At 32.7% G+C, this 21480-nt stretch overlaps 1 protein-coding gene across 3 annotated transcripts in view; it reads right to left on the reverse strand.

Moving 5' to 3' along the window:
- Window positions 1–3711: 3711 nt before the first annotated feature.
- The window catches only part of INSIG2 (insulin induced gene 2), a 30911-nt gene continuing 13142 nt past the window's right edge, over window positions 3712–21480 (reverse strand). For all 3 annotated transcript variants that reach the window (XM_074301847.1, XM_074301849.1, XM_074301848.1), the window contains exons 3-6: window positions 19455–19579; window positions 15267–15433; window positions 14971–15070; window positions 3712–14037 (exon numbers count right to left, since the gene is read on the reverse strand). In XM_074301847.1, coding sequence (XP_074157948.1) covers window positions 13996–14037; window positions 14971–15070; window positions 15267–15433; window positions 19455–19579 — 434 coding nt within the window. In that variant the 3' untranslated portion in view covers window positions 3712–13995. The remainder of the gene's footprint in view (window positions 14038–14970; window positions 15071–15266; window positions 15434–19454; window positions 19580–21480) is intronic.

A 21480-nucleotide genomic window follows, 5' to 3' on the forward strand; every position in this document is an offset into this window, starting at 1 on the left:
ACAAGGGATAATGTTGTTAAAAAAAAAAAAATTACCTATGCATATGTACTGTCAAAGAAAATGTTATAATTATAAAAATTAATAAAAAAAAAGAAAAATTAAAAAAAAAACATTTCATCATTTCTACTAGGTCAGCTTTCAAACTAGAGTAGTTCTCATTATCTTTTGCAATCCTATTGAAGAAAGTCATACAATGTATTGGGTAAGTCCGTTATAATTTCATTTTAACCTCAGGTTTAGTTGCTGCTTTTATTCATCTCTTTTTAATTCTTTATCACAAACCATGCTTCTTTCTGTTCCCTACAATCCCTTGTGGTTAGAGTCCTGGCCTTGGGAGTCAGAAGACCTGAGTTCAAATTCTGCCTCAGATACTTACAAGTTGTGTAACCATGATCAAGTCACTTAATATCTCTCATCTTCAGTTACTTTATGTGTAAAATAAAGGGTTTGAACTAAATGACCCTAAGGTCCTTTCCAGCTATAAATCTATGATTCTATCAGCTTATGTTCTTTTCTCTTCCTCCTCCAATTGCAGCATACATATACTCTACTTTCTTTCATCACCTCAAAAATGTCTGTCTTCATCTATAGTTTTGCCAAAGTGGCCTTCTCACCAAGATTTCTTTCTCTACCTATATTCCTTTGGTCAATGGCATTGGCTTGCACTCATCTATTTTCATATTTTCTTTCTAAAGATTCACATATGACTTTCTCCAAAGATGTTAGCTAGCATTGAGAGGATGTCAAAAATATGCTGATATGTGTTCACAAGCCCTAACAAAACAACTAGTACAAATTTCATGGTGATGTCAAGGGGAAAAGCAGAATGAAATGATGCATGTAATAAAATACTATTTTATACAGCAATTTTAAAATAATATTCCCTTAGTCATTCAAAAAGTTATAATTAAAATTGTTTAGAGTAACTCTGCCAAGTTTCATTCCATTTAATTTCTATCATCTGCTGTCTTGCACAGAGCAAAGTCACAGTTGCTTCAACTATGAAAGCTTATTTTACTCCAAAATCTAGTTTTTAAAAAATTCAAAGGATGTTTTGCTCTTTTCAGTTCTTGTTAGCCTAATTATATTGTTTCATGTTCTTCAAGAGATTAAGTATAACTCAGGCTAAGAACAAAAACATATCTTCAAATCCAATGTGGCTAACACACTACTGTTTCCATAGTTTTCAGTAGGTCATTTGTATGTCAGTTCATTTGTGAAATTAATCCAAACATGAAATTTCCATATCAAGTTATCCTGAAATATAATGCAGAATCTTTAAAGTCACAGTATTTAGATCTAAAGAGAGATTATTTAGTCTACCCTTTTCATTTTATAAATAAGGAAACTGAGGTTTCCTCAGGTTATATACCTTTCCTAAGGTAAGACGGGTACTAAGAGGCAGAACCAGGATTTGAATCCAGATGCTTGGCTTTCAAATACAACCTGCTTTCTTCACTTTACACACTGCCTCTGACAATCTGACTTTATTCCATGTCTTTATACCGCTATGGGATGATATTAAAAACCTCCCTCTTAGTTGAACTAAAAATAATAAAAAGTATTATTTTTTCAACTTATAACTATTTCCAAATTTTTCCCTTTAGGAAATGTACAAGTCAAAGGAAAAACAAAACAAAACTAATGCTTTGGGGAAATGGAATGAATGGTAACCAAACTTTTAAAAAAATACTACTTTTGTATTATAGATTACTATTTTTTCCCATTCTGGTATGTTTCCGATATTGATCACAGAGAGATCCCTTTAATTATTCCACTTAAAAGAGATGGTCAGGGAAATAACTGGTTAGTTACTAAGTTATTAATATGAACTAATATTGTCATATGTTACTAAGAACAAAGAACGATAGATAGATAGTTGGTCCTATTTGAAGGAATAAATGTTAACATTCTCTCCCCAGTCTCTCTCTCTCTCTCTCTCTCTCTCTCTCTCTCTCTCTCTCTCTCTCCTTCCCCCCCCCATATTTGTGTGTGTGTACATATATTCTTGTATATACATGCATGTGTATACATATATTTTTATGCAAACATACACACATGTGCACACATATTGTATGCCTATTCACCATCCACATAGATGTACATGTACACACATATGTATACACACACACCCTTAAATTATCATGGGTTAGGGAGATGTCTGAGGCAATGTGAGAACTATGTGAGTTTGAACCTTTCTTTTTCCAAGATAGAGATATTTGGATCTAAAATACTAAATTTGTTTTAATTGTTTCTGGTGAATGTTTCTAATATACGGAATTATACATTAATATTTTTTTCAACAGCCTAAACAGCTTCAGTTAGTAAACCCAATTCCCAAAACTCAGTTCAATAAACTGAAGCAATGTAAAATATTTTTAAAACCATTTTTGAGATGCTAACTTGTGTTTTTCTAGGAACCATATAAAATTATTTGGATCTCAAGTGTTCAGTTCTCTTCTTTGAAAGTCACACCCTTTTCAAAAAGGACTTTCTTGATTTCAAGATTTCTTGATACCTACTTTGTCTCATTTATTCTTGATTTCTGTATAGCCCTTTGCCACTACTGACTATCTCTTTATCTTCTCCCTTGGCTTCCTCAGGGTTCTCTTCTAATTTCTCTGGACTACTTTTTCTCTTTCTTTGATTTCCCTTTGTTTTATCACGAATATAAAGGTGTAGATTGTAGAGGGCTGAAACCCCAAAAAGATATGCTTGAATCAGATACCTGTTTGATGTGAGATAATGACTATTAGCCCATATTTGGATAAATGGCTCTTCTCATCCTTGGTGCTTGCTGAATGTTTGGTGATAATCATAGGCAAGGACTGGAGGGTGGAGGGAGAGAGGCCAGAGGCACTTGGCAGCAGGAGGAGGAGAGAAGTTGGTGACTCTGGACTCCAGAATCCAGGATTTTACTTGGCTGCCTCTTTCGCTTCTCCCCCTAAAGACCAAGGACTTTAATTTATTTTGACTGGCTGACCCCGAGGCCCTCCAGGGAGTGAGTCCATACTGTACATATAGGCATATCCTACAGCTGTCTTTTCCCCTCTTCTGTCTATGTTCTTCGGTGCAAATCTATTCCCAATAATTTAACAATTATCTTTATATCAACCATAAATTTGTACAACCTACCATGCTTTTTCCTCTGTATTTTAGATCAAATAACTTCTAGGCTACTAGACATCTCCACTGGACTCACCTCAAACTAGACATATCCCAAACCAAACAATTCATCTTTTTGCCAACCTGACCTCCTCTCCCTTCAAAGATTCTGTTAAATCACCTCCATCTTTCCAGTCCCCAAAATCTTGAATCACCTTTCAGTCACTCCTCTCCTTCATCTTCTCACATCAGACCTATTGCCCCTGCTCTTAGCTCACTATTTGTTTCCCACTCCCATTAGAACCAACCTAATCTCAGGACCTTAAATTCTAGACTATTTACAAGAACCTCCTTGCTTACCTAGTCAGTTGTATATAAGATTGCTAGTGATTTTTTCCCCCCTAATGGAGATCCAATTAAAAATAATAACACCAGGGGAGAGCTAGGTGGAGCAGTGGAATAGAGCCCCAGCCCTGAAATCAGGAGAACCTCAGTTCAAATTTGGTCTCAGACACTTAATACTTCCTAGCTGTGTGGCAAGTCACTTAACCCCAATTGCCTTAGCAAAATAATAAAATAAAATAACACCACCACCACCTCACTTGCTCAGTTAACTAAGCAACAAGCATTTATTAAGTTCTTACTATATGACATGCACTGTGTTAGGTGCTAAGGATACAAATACAACAAATGAAACAATCTTTACTTTAAATCTTTATGTAAACATAAAAAGAATTTTTAAAATACAGTGAAATGCTAGGTAGGTTGAGAAGAAGAGCACCTAATGATACCTCTCTTCTCCCTCCCCCTCCATATTATTCCTTGATAATTAAAAATGGAAATCTGGATTAATTCAAATTGACTGGTTATCCAAACAATCACATTTTTAAATACTTTTAATATTTTTTTCCAATTATATGTAAAGTCAAATTTCTTTTTTTTAAATGTTATGTTTCAAGTCTCTTCTTCCCTCACCACCCCAATGAGAAAGTCATTTGATATAGATTATACATAGTCATGCAAAACATATTTCTGTATTTTAGTAATGTTAAAAACTACCACCACAGACAAAACACACACACACACACACACACACACACACACACAAGAAAGATAAATTTTAAAAGTATGCCTTAATCTGCATTTAGACTTTATCATTCTTTCTTGTAGGTGGATAGCATTTTTTATCATGAGTTTTCCGGAATTGTCTTGGATCACTGTATTGCTTCAGAACACCTAAGTCATTCACAGTTGATCGTCATACAATATTGTTGTTACTTTGTACAATGATCTGAATTTGTTCATTTAAGTCTTTCTATGTTTTTCCGAAGTCATTCTATTTGTCATTTTTTATAGCATAGTAGTATTCCATCAAAATCATATACTTCAACTTCTTAAGCCATTTTCCTGTTGATTGGGTATCCCTTCAAATTCTTTGTCATCACAGAAAAGATGCTATGTTTTTACACAAAGGTCCTTTTCCTTTTGGTGGGGTGGGGAGGTGGAGACTGGGAGTGGGGGAGGCAATCTTTTTGGGATACAAACTTAATAGTGGTCTTTCTAGGTCAATGCGTATGCAGTTATATAGCCCTTTGGACAAAGTTCCAAATTGTTCTCCTGAATAATTGGATTAGTTCACAACTCCATCAACAGTGTTTTTAGTGTCCCAATTTTCCCATATTTCCCACATCTGTCATATTAGCTAATCCGATAGGAGTAAGGAGATACCTCACAGTTGGTTTAATTTATATTTCTCTAATGAATAAGGGATTTAAAACATTTCTCTTGTCTGTAAAGAGCTTTGGTTTTTTCATTAGAAAATTTTCTGTTCATATTCTTTGGCCACTTATCAACCAGAGAATAATTTCTTTCCTATACATTTGACTCAGTTTTCTATATGTTTGAAAAATGAGGCTTCATCAGAGAAATGACATTAAAATATTTTCTCTAGTTTTTGGATTTCCTTCAAATCTTGGTTGCATTAGTTTTCAAACAATCACATTTCATATAATCTTAAAAATACCTTAGCATGTTCTGTGAGTAATTTTCAGTATTCCCATCCCACTTATCATGTGCACTTGTTATAACCCCATTCATCAAGATTAGGACTTGAGTTTGATGTTATTTTTAAAGGCAATCTAATCCTACATTCTTGGCTTCTTCATCACTTAGTAGATGACCTTAAAGAATGGTCTAAAAATGCATTATCCTATAGACAAACTCTTTGAATATAGTGAGTCTACTCTTCAGGCAACAAATGAGCCAATCTGTCATTGGGTCCATTTTTTAAAAAATATTAAGTTAAAAACAAGTTTTTATTGCTGGGCCCATATTTGATGAAAATTTCTTTTCCAGTTTAGCTGAACCTAACAGCTTGATAAATCTTGCTCTCAGGTGACTTGCTCTTCAAAAAAAACTAAAAGGTTACCTCTATGACATGATGAGTCATCAATATAGGCATTTAATGAAGGAATTCTTATATTAAGATAGTCTTAGAAAACTAGAAAAGAGAATGGAATAACAAAAATGCTAAAATACCTACAAATAGTCTTGATGTTTCCCTAGTTTTGCTTGTTAAAAAATAATGCAAGTCTGAAAAAAGCATCCATTTTGAAGTAATTCAGTAGCAATAAAAGTCATACCTGAGAGTTCATTCTGAAAATCATTGCACAGACTATAATAGTTTAAACACTTTCAGATTATTTTTCAATAAAAGCTAAACCCTTCTTCACAAAGAAACACTGTGTGATTGGTGTCATATTGCATTTTTTAAATTACAATTGTAATTTCACAACAATTTGAAGGATTTGTGAGGAGAGTATGACAGTTACACCTAGAACAACAGTAAGTAGCTCGGTGGTGATTCTAGTAGAGAGCAATAGATAAGTCCAATAAAAATTCCAGTTCAACAGAGAAAAGAATCCTCTGGCCATCATGTTACCTGAAGACACAGATAGTACTCTGAGGAAACAAAAGAATATTGGAGGCAAAAAGTTAATCCAGCTGGGAAGCCATCCAGAAATGAGCTCTGGTTACGTGTCCCCTTTCCCACTGGTGGTATCATGAATTCTGACATACATGTACAGTAATGTATGTGTGAAGAAATCTATTTTCTCTTATTTTTGCTGGGTTTTGCTTTGAAATCATATATTTGGTTGGCCTTATAAAAGAAACCCATTGATGGAGGCTTCTATGAGCCATGGTTTTGAGCAGATGTTAATTCACATGCTTTCAATCTGATGGAGCTTCTGAGGAACCCAGGTGTAAGGAGCAGCCCACATACTACTATTCCACTCTATGAAACTTATCATCCAGTTCTACTAGGGTTACTTGCTATTCTTTGCACATAACATACCATCTGCCATTTCTGAACCTTTAAGCCAGCTATTCCCTAGACCTGGAAATCTCTCTCCACAGTTCTACATCTTAGAACACCTACCTTTCTTCACAACTCTGCTCAAAGACCACCTTTGTCAGACACCTTCCCCCTGAGGTTACTTTCCATCTGCTGTGTATATGTCTTGTAGATATGCAGTTATTTCTGTAGTGAGGGACTAGCCACTTGAGCCCAATCCTTCTGAGTATGTGCTGGATGCTACTAATACAATTCTGTGGATGGAAGAGGCTAGGGAGCCTGCTTCCAGGAGAGTGAGGACACACAATGCAAGTGCTCTAGAAAGGTTTTGAGCATGTTTTGTGGCGGGTGCTGGGATATTAATCACATAGTAAACAAACCTGAATAACTGAAACTGGAAGGGCATTCAAAAGTCAATAACTAGCCTCATCTCTTTGGTTTGACTTCTGCCAGACCGGAGAGACAATACCATAAAGGGAGAGGCCTTGGGTCCTGCCTGTGTTAGGCAGATTTGTAGCCGGTGAAGATACGTCTCCATTCTTGATTTTGAATTTGTTCTTTCATTTTAAGAATGAAGGTTACAACCTTGTGAGTTTCAAATGGTCCCAGAGTCTAGGCCAGGTTCTGCAGCTAGATTTGAAGCCCCAAAGAATGACCTTCAAGACCACAGCTCCACAGCCTTAAAGACAAGGGTTTCAGCAGCTTTGTGACATGTGGACCTGAATCTGGTGAGATTAAGGCTATGTAGAAATAATGGGAAGTCTGAGCCTACTCTCCCCAAGTAGGGGCAAAGTGCCCTGCAAAAGAGATGGGAGGAGAGAACATTTATATTTTAGTTCTCACTACCTCTTAGAGATTTTTTTTTTTTTTTGTAAAAGAAAACAGATGTTAAACAAGGGGAATTGAGGGCTAACAATGAGGGGAACACAGCTAGAATGGAAGATAAAGCTTATAGATTTAAATTCTAAAACCTCAAAGGTACCTCCAAAGTCTTGAAGAGGCCAGGAAAAGCATTCGAAACATTTCAAGGATTGTTTTTACCTCTATTTGTAATTCCAAAACTGAAGCAGTGCTCACAGCACTGAGCACCTGATTGAGTGAAAATTAAACAACTGCTCTTGTTTCTATAACCATTTTATAATTTACCTTCCTCATAGTAGTCATTCGAAGTGACTTCTATGGACTTCTCAAATTTATAGTATTCAATACAGACTTCTTAAAATGCCCTTTGCATACTCTTACCTTTCAACCAAACTGAATTAATGGTTCTCCAAATGCTACATTCCATCTCAAGCTGTTCTCCCACTTGGAATGCCCTTTCTCATCTCTGCCTCTCACAATCTTCTCTTACCCCTACCCCTACTCTCACTACTTGTTAATAGTCTCTCCTTCTTCAAAGGACCTTTTATTTATTTCTCTGTGCATCTGCTGTACTCTCCTAGTAAAAGGGAAGCTCAAGGGCAGAAAGGTTTACATTTTGTAAACCCTTTTGCTCCAGAGTGTAATTGGTGTCCTGCATACAGAAGGTACTTAAAACAGTACTTTATAGGTGAAGACACAGACTCAGAAGTTAAATGACTTCTTTAATCACATAGACTATAAGTGGCAGACTTGAAACTCAAATCCTGGGCTTTTGTCCCCCAAATCCAGTGTCCTTACATTATACCACAATATTGCTTCCTTAAAGTAATTATCAAAAAAGTTTTTACACATAGTTTTCTATTATTTAGTGGACTTTTGTTACTATGAAATGAGAAGCAATTAAATAAAGAATATATGTAGTAGCATGTTTTAAATTAATATGCACATTTATGAAAGTATGAAGTCATTTGCATTTGAACAAGGTGATACACTTGGATTCTAAAAATTGATTCCTCTGAAGCAAAAAATTAATCAATTAGGTTATAATCAATAATACACATATTGTAGTTAGATTTTTGTCAATATAGATTCTCCCAATGCCACTATTGAAGAACACTGTGGACATAATCTAGGATAGGGACATGTTGATAATTCCACTAATAGTTGTTTTTACAAACATTTTTGGTCATAATTTAAAGATGAATTTTTAAATTTTACAAGCCAAATCTACACAGAAAATATACTTCCAGATACATCCATAGTAAGAATGATGGTGTCACTTACTAATTCTTTAAAGTCCTCTTTTGTGGATCTCCAGGTTTGTACAAAGCAAAAAAGATTGTTTCAAGAGAGTATACTCTTATATCACAGTGGGACAAGTCATTCTAAGAAACTGTTTAGTTGAAATGGGAAAATTATAAAGGGAATAAAAATGAGCTTCAATCTGCAACACAAAATTTCTAAGGAATAGTTCTAAAAGGAAATAGTTTCACCATGTTGTTCTGCCCCCTCTTTGTCTACCCAATTACATATAATGATAAATCAGTCTATGATAACATTCTTTTTGCATAAGTTGTATGTAACAATTCTTTAGTTAAAAGGGGAATCTCGTGAGCAAATCAACTTCACAGTGGCACAATGTGAATCTACTACTTTCAGATTAAAAATGAAATTATTTTAGAACAACAACATCACTTACTATGTGAGCATTCCCTTTAAAGCCTCTAAACCTTTGGGAAGGACATAAAGCACTTAAAAACACCTCTGAGAAGGCAAGGTCAGAAACAAAGAGATCATAATAGGGCTAAATTTATATTTCCTGGAAAACAAACCCTTCACCACAAACTCTTCACTAAATGTTCAACCAGTGAAACACTGAAGGGGAAAAATTGCACACACACAACCATCAGTTTTGACAAGAGGCCCATCAATAGCTAAGTCTTTTACAGCCACATCATTATCAATCTGATCTGCCATATCTGATGCTTGACAACATTGTCTTCCCAACTGTTGACATATCCTGGAAAAGTCTATCTTGTAAATCACAAAGAAAGATGACAGGTTTCATAGATTTCATAAGTGCTGATAGGAAGAAAGGCAGAAAAGTATAGATATTTTTCTCTTGAATATGTTGCAGAAGAAAATGTGCCATTTGCACAGTCTTAAGGTTTATGACAACTTCATATTAATATAGTACTTTGCAGGAAAAAAACAAGAATTTATTAAATGTCTACTATGTCTGACACTGTACTGTGCTTTACAAAATATTACCTCATTTGATTCTCTCCACAACCCTAAAGGTAGGCACTATTATTATTATTCCCATTTTATAGTTGAGAAAACTGAGACAAGTAGCAGTTAAATGTCTTGCCCAGGGTCACAAGGTTAGAATCTGAGACTGATTTGAACTTAGACCTTCCTGATTCCAAACACAAGTACTCTATCCACTACACCACTGAACTGCCTATATATAAACAAATTTGATTCCTACAACTATCCTCTAAGACATTAAGTAATGCAAAGATTATCTCTATCTTACAGATGAGAGAACTGAAGCTTGGATAGGTAACAATCTCCCCAATATAATGTAGGTATAGTAATGAATTCAATTGGATAACCAAATTCTTGCTGTAGTAGAGTGCTGAGTTATTTGAAATTATTCTAGTTCAGAAATGGTGAAGCCTGGCTATTTTATAATGAAATGCTCAAAAGTGATATAAATGTGTCACAGTAGAAACACATTTCTACTGCATTTTGGAATCAAAGAGAATCTGAACTTGAGTATCAGCTCTGCCTCTTATTATCTGTAGAACTTTGGACAAGTCAGCTTCTCTGGGCCTGTTTCCTCACCTGCAAAATGAGGGAGTTGGACTAAATATTTTTTAAACTTCTTTCAGCTCTAAATTGTCCACCTCAATTCTATATTGGGATGTTACCAGTTAAAAAACAATTTGTGAAATTGTGTTAAGCATTTAGTCTTGTGCTAGGACTATTGGGAAAAAGAAACTGAATACAAAAAAAAAAATATATATATATATATATATACATATATATCATAGAGATGATTATCTTAGTAACAATTTCTTGAAGAAAAAAAAAAAAAGAAAAAAATGTCCTTTTCCCTTTAAGTGTGATTAAAGAGTATCCCAAAAATCTCAGCATCATTTTAAGTCTCAGCTATTAAGGATTAAAACTGTACTAAAATTTTAGAATACTCCATTAAAAATGTGCTATTTATTGAAAATTAAAGTGATTACTATAGAAAAGCAGGAGTACTAAATGATTCACTGCAGGGAATTGTTTGGAACTAGATCAACAAAATAAAGATACACCATGGAAACTTTTCTTATAGATAACCAGTCTTACAATGATATCCCCTTTCAAAGGGTTCTTACCTAAAGTTAGTATTGTCACAAATATCTATCAAAATATGACTTATGACTTCTTTGAAAGAAAACAATCTAGATATGTGAGGTGGAAATTAGAGAAAAACTAGAATTTATCAGATTCAAAAACCTTGAGTTTGGCATGGGGTGGGAGAGAAGAAGAAAAACATTTATGCTCTCCTTATTAATTGGCAGAAGTCTTTCTGTAGGAATCTCCATAGCAGGAATCTCCCACCACAGGATTTAAAGGAATAGCTTAGTCTATTGGGAGTAAAGAGAATCTGAGTCCTTCCCAATTTCCTTTTGTTTCCTTCTCCTCAATGTTACCCCTTCCTATCTCTCTGTATTATTTTATCTAGTATTTCTTGCTGGGATGAGGGTAGGTAACATTATAAAGCAAAAATATAGAAATCATTTTCTCATTTAGGAATGGCAAATCAAACAAAGGAGAACTAAATGACAATAAAATCTATTCATTCATTTATCCATCATCTAAATGTCTCAAAGCACCTGACTAAGTGCTAGGGTGGATGCAAAGATGAAGAATACATAGTCCCTGTCCCTTTACTTCAAATAGAATAATGCAACAAGAAAACCATTTCTTGAAACTTAATTTATATCTCCTTAAAAATTAAGAATACTAAAAAAATGTAAAAGATAACAAAAATAAGATATATATTATTGAAACCAATTATTTTTTAGACATTGACATTTTGAATTTTTCTTCTGTTAGTTCAACATAAAAAAATTTAGAATACTATCCTTAAATAAATGTACATTGTCACAAGATTTTACTGCATCATAAAGTTATCTATGCTGTCTTCTTTATTTTCATGTTTACAGTCTTCTTTTCGATATTTCAATATTCAATAGAAACCATACTTATTGTTGGCTTTCTTGACAAGTAGATATCAAATACATTCTGAGTGAAAAACATAAAATCCATAAAAAAATTACAGGGAAATGATTATTAAATGCTCAAGAGACTAATTTATGGTAAATGAGAAAGAACTAATGTTGGCACTTAGCTGAGAATTGACACTGACAAAGTAATCATCTACAGTGAATTGAAGATTATAAAAAAGCAAAAGGCTTTGGAATTAGAAATATGATAAAAATATCATTTAAACAGAATGAAATATTTAAAAGTTGGTGGTGTAGCTTTACCAACTTGAAGTGATAGTTCTGAAAGTCTAAAAAGTTAGCCACCTGTCTGATGAAGAAAATGTGAGATAGAGATTTAATTTTGGATGCTAATTTGCCAATTAAGCTTATAGGTTATATACTGTATATGGCAGGTACTTCATAAATATTTAAAAGAATCTTCCAAGACTAATATATAATTATTAAGTGTGTCTATACAAGATCTTAATGCCAAATTTTCAAATACATTTTAGTTTTCAGACAATTTGCAAAACATTTTCTAAAAGCCTTATGTCTTTGCAAATAATACTCTATATAATTTCCCCTAAATTATTTCTTTTTACAAGTTAAAACTCTGTAGGTTATTTGGCCCATCAGGCTGATTCACAGTATGATCACTTATTATTTACTAAGACAAAAAAGGACAAAAATGATAATCGTATATTTAATATGTATCTTGCTTTTAAAAGCAACTTTTAAAGTTAAGTACAGAGATCTTTTAACTTATTAGTAAAGTTTTCATAGTGCTTACAAAATTGTATCTAAAATATTGACTTATTTATACTAACTTAATAACAGCTTTTTGAAGATAGAATAATAATTTATAATAGCCTACACAAGCTACTGTAGCAAAGGCTGGGTTCATATGTTTAATATGTTTTTTTTTAAGATTTCATAATTCCCTGTCTTAAAATGTGAAAGCAGATTAAAATTTGGCATAAAAGGTCTTAGTCTGGTAACAAGTTCATTAAACTAAAGTTTATTTTTAAAAATCTACTTAATATCATAGGAAAATGTGGGTGTATGTGTACCTACATACATATATACACACATTCTATATATACACACATATATACAAGTATATATTTTGAAATACTATTTTGAAATATTTTCCATATAGCAAAAATTATTATTGATTTCAAATATGAAATTTGGAAATAAATTAACTAATTGATATGCTTATAATTATTCTTAAATGATTATAATCTTAAAAAGCAGATAAAAATGCAAAGAACTTTTAAACAAGACCTTTAATATGCATAAAACTCTCAATACATATTTAACCAATAGACTGGAACTCCTTACTATTGGGTATGTTAATACATAAAAAAAATTACATGCCCCCAATTGCATAAAATGAAGCTGTAAATCCAAGGATTCCAATAAGTCAACCAAGCCAAAGCGATTTGTTAACATTATCAGAACCCCCAAAATAGCATTAGAACCTTCATTTCTACAGATATGGGGGTTGTTTCATGTGCAAAAGAATTAAGAGGTGCTAAATTTCTTGTGACTATTAAAAAAGCCACTTTAAACATTGCGTAGTTGCAGAAAGCCTTTTTTTTCCCCCAAAAAAAATTAACATTCATTTCAGTTTTGCTCTTTCATGGCCCTTATTTTTTTTTTTTTAAAACTATTCATCCTCTCCTAAAATCAGACTGGAAAATAATAATGCTGATGATCTCTCACGGGCTTCACATACAATACTAGTAACATATGTCTAAATAGTAAAATCTGTCTAAATTCTTTGGATTCTCTCCAGAATTTCAGGTAGATATGTATTTCAAAACATTTCACAAAAAGTTCATTTTTATCATAAGACAAAAAATTCAAATACTCTAGGTTTTTGTTTACACATTAAGATAGAATCCCAACCACAAAGTAGGGTACCCATAACTCACACTGATATTCATAGAAAAATAAAAGGCAAGAAAATAAAACACAAAAGAGAAAATATCAGCAGATCAATCAAATTCTTGGCTTTCCTCTTTACATTATGCCATTTCAATAATTTTAATTTGTTCATAATATACTCATATTCTGCATGACAGTAATATAATGTTTTGGCACATTAACATTGTGATAAAATATATGTTAAAAAAATTTAAAACTCATCTATTAACCAATATTCTTGTTTGTGGTGAGTCATTTTTTTTTTTTTTTTACAGTTACTTAAATCAAATACACAAAGGTTTGTAACTGATTTACAGAAGTAGCAATCACAGATTGCAGAAATATATACCACTGAAGGGAAAAACTGCATCTTAGCAATTTTACAGTCCAATGTTTTCTTGGTGTCTCTATCATTTACATGCTTCTTTAAATCTTGCTTTTTTTCTGTACAAAAACATATTTTTGCTTTCTTCATTCTTGATGAGATTTTTCTGCAGTGACTTTACATTCATACTGCAAAAAATTAAAAAATTAACAAATAAAGCTTTCTTTCACAAAACAGCTTTCAAATAACTATAAGGCTAAAATGCTTTGCAGAAATATTAGAAAATGACAAAAGAATATAGACAAAGAAACATGTAGAGGACTTAAAACCTTAAAAGGGCAGGAGGAAAGTACAACCTGGTTCACATAAATAAGTATGACTTAAGATCAGAATTGCTAGTATGAAACAAAAAGGATACATAAGTCTTTTTTTTTTTTTAATCATCATAAAGTAAAGAATGCCAAATAAGAGCAAGTGAATTTAAGGACTAGAGTGCTTAATTATCTTGAATATACATAGACATTTTGCAGGTTTGAAGAAAATAACATTACTAGATATTAGCACATTAGGGAACCAATGTAAAGAAAATATCCTTAAAAATTTAAGCACAGGTTTTGCACAACTGATTGGAGATAAGAGAATGTACTAGAGATAACAATTAGATGACAACTACTAAGACAGTGAATTAATCTAATTTGCTCAAAAGCAAATGGAGATGGTCTCAGCAAAGTATCTTTGTAAAGATCACTAATATCCTAAAAATCTAACAAAATGGCAGAAAAATATGGCAAAATTTGCCAATGAGGTTTTTTGTTTTTTTTTTTTTAAACTCAGTAACATTCTGAGTGTGCGATTACCTGGAATATTGTATGCTACAAACACAAAAGTAAACTACAAACACATGAAAATAATGTATTGGTCACATAAATCTTTTTCAGTTTCTCATTTAATAATATTTATCTTTCTTATATCATTTCAACCCAAATTGTTCATTTCAATGTATTCCTAAAGTAACAGAACTTTAAAAATGTTATCTTTACAAACTAGATTTCTTTAAATATGTGACCATGAAGGAAAATATGCCACTTACAAAAATACTATACAAATAAGCTTTAACTTACCATAGCTAGTTGTCGACCAATGTTTCCCATCGTTATGCCACCAGCAAAAAATATACATGGTAACCAAGAACGAACATAAAGAAAATCTGGAGACGTATATCTAGAATGAAAGAAATAATTTTTAGTGACACTCAGAAAAAGGAAAACTTAACTATAACCAGAAAAAATTTGACTTGGCAAGAAAATGATCATGGAAACACTAAACTGGATGTACTCAATTTCAAAATATGTTTAAATTAAAAATCTATTCTTCTTTTCATTCATTATAAATCCCCACCAAAAATACAAATACTTACTGATAAACCCCATTATAGACTAGTAGTTGAGTGACCAAGGTTGCCAAGAAAGCAATTCCTACTCCAAGGCCAAAACCACTTCGTGATCTATCAAAAGTCCACCACAGACCAATAGATAGTGCAGCTAATGTGAGAGACAACTGTATATTGTTGTCAAAATCTACTTTCTGGAATTACTGTTAAGGATTCATTTTAAAATCTCAAAACAAAGCAAAACAATGCATTTTTTTTTCTAAACCAACAGAAATCCTATACTGACTGATACTGGTAAGAAAGGAATATTAATTCTGTTTACTCTCAAATATATTGTTTTCCAGTTCAACAGAGAACACTTTAGTGTATAAGAACAATCAGTAACATTGGCATTACTAATATTTATTGAGGAAATAAAATATGTGGACAATTTAATAAACAGAATATGGAATCCTTTAATACCTTCCAAAAGTAAATAGTGTATCCCTTCTTCATTATAAGATCTGGTCTAATCATAAGATATATTATAAGAAGAAAAAATCATGTATCTGAAAACTTCTTAACATGGGTCAAAAATTAATATACAGCTTTAAGGTTGTTTTTTTTTTTTTGTTTTTTGTTTTTTGTTTTTACTTTTTTGCTTTTAAAAAAAAAGTCCTCATGAGATTATTTCTGAAACTGGTTTAGAATTACTTGAGAATCATACAAGAATTTGAAAATAGAAGAGTTGACAGCTATTTAACAGGGTACCACATTTTCTATGTGATTTACTGACAGACACATTTTATAATAATGCAGTTCGGAAATAAGAGTACCAAGGACACAGTATGCCTTTCTATTATGTCAACTGTTCTAGTTTTAATTTGTTGTGGATAAAGCCTTGAAATGGGCATTATCTTGCAACCTGTCACGTTATTTTGGTGTCTGAGACTTTTTGGTATAGGACAGTTTGTTCAAGTGATATTTTATTTCAAGCACCTACTTAAGCATCTATTCACAAATGTGTGGCTCTTTTCTTCCCCAAATCTCTTTTTACAAAATAGAGCTTTGCAAATTCAATTTTCTCATTTCTTTGCTAAAGGATTATACTAAAGGTATTAATTTCAGATGTCATTAAAAGGGCATTATCTAGGTCCCACAAGGCCACTCTGTGGCTCTTCAGACATGAAGCTCTCTGGGGTGGGGGGGGGAGGTGTCCTGTGTTTCTCTTGAGACCATCTAGTTCTGCCTTCGCTGCAAAGAAAGGCAAGCACAGTAGACAGCATTAAAAATATCCCACAAGGAGTTTTCTTTTTCCTTTCTACATATCCTCTTGCTTCTCTTCTCCTCCCAGCAACCAACATTTCCTCTACCTCACTTAGCCTGAAGCGTTCAGAAACAAAGGATTAGTCAGGTACAACCCTCCAAGGTTACTAAGTGTGGCCATTCATTGTCTAGGTTTAGATTGTACTATAACCTGGTTTATAGCTATACTTGTTGGAAAAGCTTTTCTTATCCTTCAGTTGGCAATAAACTTAACAATCCAAAATAAACCTCTGATTTCTAGGAAGCAGTAAACATACTGCTACAATATGAAATCTGGCACTAGATGGATCCATTTTAGACTCTTTCAAGGAGTTTCGTTAGGATATCATTGTAGGTCAATATCACAAAAAGACTTGGAAAAAAAGTAATAGATAGAAGGATATGTCTCAGTATGTCTCAAAATACAATATCCCTTTAGAAACTCCAAGTGATTCGATACCACATTCTCTCATCATAAACAATGGCAGTAGACTTTAGGATAAAGGTAATAAGGAAAAAAAGGAAAGAAATTTAAAAATAAAAGGAAAAGTATTAGAAAGAAGGGAGCCTCTGATAATTTTCTCACTAAAAAAGGGAAGTGAAAAATTAGTTTAAAATAAAGTGGGATTATTAAGATTCAAAAGAGGCCTTTTTTTCATCACTAAAAATGAGGAGATTGGACCTAAATGATATCAGTGGAACATAGGCTTCTTTAAGCCTGAGATTATTTCCCTTTTTGTCTTTATATCACTAGTAGAGTGCTTTGCACACAGTACTAAATTGCTAACTCTAAGGTCTCTTCAGGGTAGCAAGGAAGCACAATGGATAGAATACTGGCTCTAGTATTAGGAAGGTCTCAGTTAAAATATTATCTCAAGAACTTACTAGCTGTGTGACTCTTGGCAAGTCACTTGACCCTGTGTGCCTCAGTTTCCTCATCTGTAAAAATAAACGGGAGAAGGAAATGACAAATCACTCCAGTATCTTTGCCAAGAAAATCCCACAAGGGGTCATGGAAAGTTGGACACAACTGAAATGACTGAACAACAACAATGAAGTTTTAGAGCTCTAAAACCCTATTTTCTAAGTCCCTCCTAAGCCTATATGATTTATTTTCTACATGACCACAAAATTCAAAGGTTTTAATAAAATTAATATTACTATTAATTAAATCTTCAAAATAGAAAGAATTATCAATGTAGAAATCAGAATAATGGTCCACAATGTTCTCTCAAAGATTTCCAATCATTCATATGTTTCTATGTCCAAGGATATATTTGCATAGCCATGATATTTATTAGACCCAAAATAACATTTCTTCTTAACAAAAAAAAAAAATTCTCATATTTCTACCTTCCCTCTAGTTACACTTTCATAGCTGACCTCTTATATAAATTGTAAAAAAATCACAATACAAAACATTTTTCTCAGTATTCCCGGACCAATGTTCTTGTGATTGCTATGCTCAAGCACTACAACTTACAATGTTTGAAATCTAAGTAGATAAAAGGCATTTTTTAAAATACCTCTACTAGGATGGAATCAAGAACAACACATTGAGGTAGAATCTTAGGAGAAGGAAAAAGTATTTAAGAGGCTGTGTAGTTTGTTGGTCTTTGGGATAGGAAAGAGAGAACCAGGAAAACACTGGCTCACAGAATTACAGCTGGAAGGAATCCCACAGGCTGTCTTTTCCAACCCTGTCATTTTAATGAAAAGAAAAACTAAAGAGGCCTAACTTTTGACTTGTACAAGTCACCCAGGTAATTAAGTTATAGAGGAAGTATTTGAACTCAGGTCCAGTAAGTTCAAATCCAGGCCAAAATGATTCCTATAACTCTGAAACTCCAAGTAGGTTCTAAAGGCCAACAAGAGCTCAGATAAGGAAGATGAGTCACATGATAAAACTGGGGTGGAGGTGAGGAATGGGGAGAATACATAAGGGAAAAAAAATAATAATATTATCAATATAAATAATAATAATAAAAATAAAGAAAATGAAAAATGGCTCATGAGGGGACTAGCTAGCTCAGTATTACCCCCTTCTACATTACAATAATTAATGAAAATATTCTGCTTCCAGTACTGGGATGGAAGTCAACTTGTAACTCAAAGTATGAGTGACAGGCCTGACATAACCTATTAGTAGTTAATAGGAAAAGGAAAAAGGCATTATCCCCATACTTCTCTCTTTAATTTCCACTCACCAGAAAAAAGGGTAAAACCAAAAATTGTGACTAAAAACATTTTAAAACTCTAAATTTCTATTTATATTAGTGATTTTGTATTGAGATGACACCCAAAATTAGTGAAAATTACTAAAGTACTGATCTCAAAGAGCTAAGATGACATGTATATTTAAGGATTTTACCTACCAATTCCTAGCTTTGCTGTTTCAACTTATTCTTGTTTGGGGGGAGGGAGGATAAATTAATTTTTTGGTGATTAGTTGTTATTTATTAAGACAAACAAGTAACAGTCTACCTTTCAAAAAATATTATAGCTTCTTAAAATTTTGATAAGGCAGGAAAAGACAGAATGTAAAAGGTAAATATCCAAATTCTATGCATTTCAAGATAAAATATAAAAGAAACATTATTCTAAAAAGAAAAGAAATTGTTGAGAACATGGTTTCACTACTGAAGTTAACAAACTAGATGTAATAAATTTAATCCAAAACCTAAATACTAAAAAAACTGTGAACAGTTTTAAAAGATGCATCTGAAAAATACATATTTTAAGGTAATACTTTAACCTACATAACTATATAACTATTCCTCTATGAGATTTTAACAATACATTTCAAATTCTTTTTATGAGTAAGTGAGAATATCAAATTTTGACAACAGTTACATTGAAAGGGGCTGTTTAACCTTTGGTTCATAGGAAGTTGCTTTGTTACTTTGCATTTCATTATAGTGAAAAGGATACAGCACTGGCATGATTTATACCAACAAAGACTGCTACACATCGCATTACACTGGACCACTCTCTTTTAAATTTATGTGGCTCTCCCAGATGCCTGTCAATGCAGGGGTATAATAACCCAATCACAGCTGTGGAAAAAGGAAAGAGAAAATTAAGCCATCTTCAATGTAGCACTGGGAGATACCTAAGCTAAAAGAGTTATTATAATCAACATTTTCAGAAGCTTTTCATTAAATTAATATCAAACACTAAAATTTTAAATTTGACTATAAGAGTTAAATAAAAATAGGGATAATGCCACTGAAGGGAACATTATTAACTACTATAGATCATTAAATTAACAAAACATTAATAATTTTCAAACTGCTTTACAGTTTAGCCAAGTGGACTAGACTCATTTGAGTTTTCTATTAATAAATATTATGATACCAAATAGCTTTAAAATTGTACAATGTACAATGATCCCTCTGAGCAATGAATCTGCAGCATCAAACACTACATATTTGAAATAAAGCAGAGTGGTATACATTATATTAACATGATGTGCTGATATTTCCTGTTTCTAATCACTATATTCTGATTTTAAAGGACCATCCCACCCAATCTGTTCTGACAGTACTTGTTCCATTTCATCAATAAGGTGACAAAAATATAAAATTCATTATACATAGAAATCTAAAAAAAAAAATACTTGGCTTACGAACTAAATCTGGCTCAAATTTTAAAGCTTTTTTTTTTTTTTTAGATGCCATTAACAAATATTTACTGATTGATTAAAGTGACTATAAAAAGACAAAAAACATAATCATAACAACATTTCTTGGTCTGGAAAAGACAATCTGCAATGCTAAGTAGACAATGACACAGAAAACATTACGAATGAACAGATAAACCAAACACAAAGCACTTTGATGCAGAGAAAAGAGCACTAAATCTGGAATGAGAAACCTGGCTGTGATGCTGCCTAGTCCAGTAATCTTTTAAGTTAAGTCCCTCTCTGTGTTAGCTTCCTTAGCTATAAAGTTGACATAAATGATAAAATTCTCCTCCTCAGAAGACCATTGTGAAAAAGTCTTTTTAAGCTTTAAGTGCCATTACACTTAAAAATGGAAAATATCACTTGAGACTTGGAACTTACTTGCCCTAATCCAATACAAAACATTTGTCAAACATCAATAGCATGTATCAAATGGTAGCGAATTTATCACATCTCTGAAGGAAAAAACCCTAATATATTTAAATTTTTCATCAAGTTCTTAGAACTACATATATTTCCATGTACCAAATTCAAATGTAATTTCAATTTATTGATCTTCCCAAAAAAGATCATTATTATATATCTCCTTTCTAGTAATAAAGATACAACTGTCGGTAAAGAAACATGGTTACAATTTTAATATAACCCATGGTTTGTCATTAAAACACTGCACCAAAGTCTAAAAGTCAGAGGCTCCTGCCTTGCCTAGTTAGATGTTTCACAAGTAATGCATCAGATCTTAAAGGGGGAAAAATGGATCCATTAATAACTAAAATCACCTGCTAGCTGACCAGTGAAGCAGCATTTAGAAACAAGATGGTGTGACCACCCTCCCATCTGGAGATAAGATGTTGCAGCAATGTAAGGTTTGGGAGTTGGTTTTTTTAAACACAAAAAAGCAATAGCTATGACCTGACCTTGGTATCTACTGAGAACATAGAAGATATACATCTAAGCTTCATAGCAGTGGGAGCATTTCAGCACCTAATAGTAAATTTTAAAGTTAAAGATTATGTTATTAAAAGTAAATTAAAAATCCTTAGAGACTGAATATTTCAGAAATCCTATTTAATAAATTTGACAAAAAAACATGGATTGATCCATCCTTAGTAATTCATCTGCAACTGATAGGACATTGACTATTCTTCTCTCAGGAATTTATGAAATAAACTATTTTGTCTGTCTTCTTTTTGGTTTCTTCTTGTTCCTGAGTGAAACTGACTAAGATCAGGCATTCCAAGTCAATTTTCCTCAGCAGCTGATGTCATAGGT

Source organism: Sminthopsis crassicaudata, chromosome 3 (assembly GCF_048593235.1).
Source record: "Sminthopsis crassicaudata isolate SCR6 chromosome 3, ASM4859323v1, whole genome shotgun sequence".
NCBI lineage: Eukaryota > Metazoa > Chordata > Mammalia > Dasyuromorphia > Dasyuridae > Sminthopsis > Sminthopsis crassicaudata.